Genomic DNA, 832 nt, shown 5'->3' on the forward strand with positions numbered 1-832 from the left:
ATATATATATATATATATATATATATATATATATATATATATATATATATATATATATATATATATATATATATATGTATAGACAAGTTATCGTCTTAGTTAGTCCTTTCCTCTCCATAAGGCTCTCGCGACGAACACAACGATATTAGCGAAGCGAACGCTAAATTATTAAATATTAATTATTAAATAAATTATTAAATTATGTGCGATTATGATAGATCGTTTAAGGCCCGAAGCTCGATGAAAAATCCGAGGTACGCGAAACCGGGCGAAACTTAAGCGGCATGGATTAGATAAATATTAGGATCCATTGTAAATCGCATGAAGGAATCATCGGCCGATTACGAAAGATCGATCTCACCTGCTCGCGAACCTCAGCCAAGGTCGAGAGATGTACGAAGTATCCGCGATTGGAGCAGGCGATCGAACGCGAGTCCTTCACGTCCGCAATCTCCCTGCCAATCAGGTACGTGAAAATTCGCACCGGTACGTCGGGCGCCTCCGAACTGTCCTCCTTGCCCATCCAATTGTAGTGCTGGAATATCTCCTTGAAGTCCTCGGGTACGCCGTCCGTTATCAACATTATCGCCTGATTGCAGTAGGCGCCGCGCTTCTCGAGTCGAAACTCTTCCAGCAGCTCGAAGGCGTAGGTGAGAATCATGGAGAAGTTGGCGATCCGCTCTGTATTCATCTCGGATATACCGTTCTTCAGCTCGCGTATGTTCGCTAGATTAGCCTGGACGAGGTTGTAGCCGAAGCACGGCACTACCTGCGGGCGTTCAAGAGATTAATGTGCAACGTTGTCCGCTCGAGCTTACGTCGGGTTTCAACG

At 44.1% G+C, this 832-nt stretch overlaps 1 protein-coding gene across 1 annotated transcript in view; it reads right to left on the bottom strand.

Annotated features, from left to right (window-relative positions):
• Nucleotides 1-832, bottom strand: part of stj (voltage-dependent calcium channel subunit straightjacket) — a 17,510-nt gene that overhangs the window by 13,145 nt on the left and 3,533 nt on the right. Inside the window, exon 4 of the mRNA XM_011500612.1 lies at nt 362-769. Within this exon, the coding sequence (XP_011498914.1) occupies nt 362-769 (408 nt within the window). The remainder of the gene's footprint in view (nt 1-361; nt 770-832) is intronic.

Source organism: Ceratosolen solmsi, unplaced genomic scaffold (assembly GCF_000503995.2).
Source record: "Ceratosolen solmsi marchali unplaced genomic scaffold, CerSol_1.0 scaffold56, whole genome shotgun sequence".
Classification (NCBI taxonomy): Eukaryota; Metazoa; Arthropoda; class Insecta; order Hymenoptera; family Agaonidae; genus Ceratosolen; species Ceratosolen solmsi.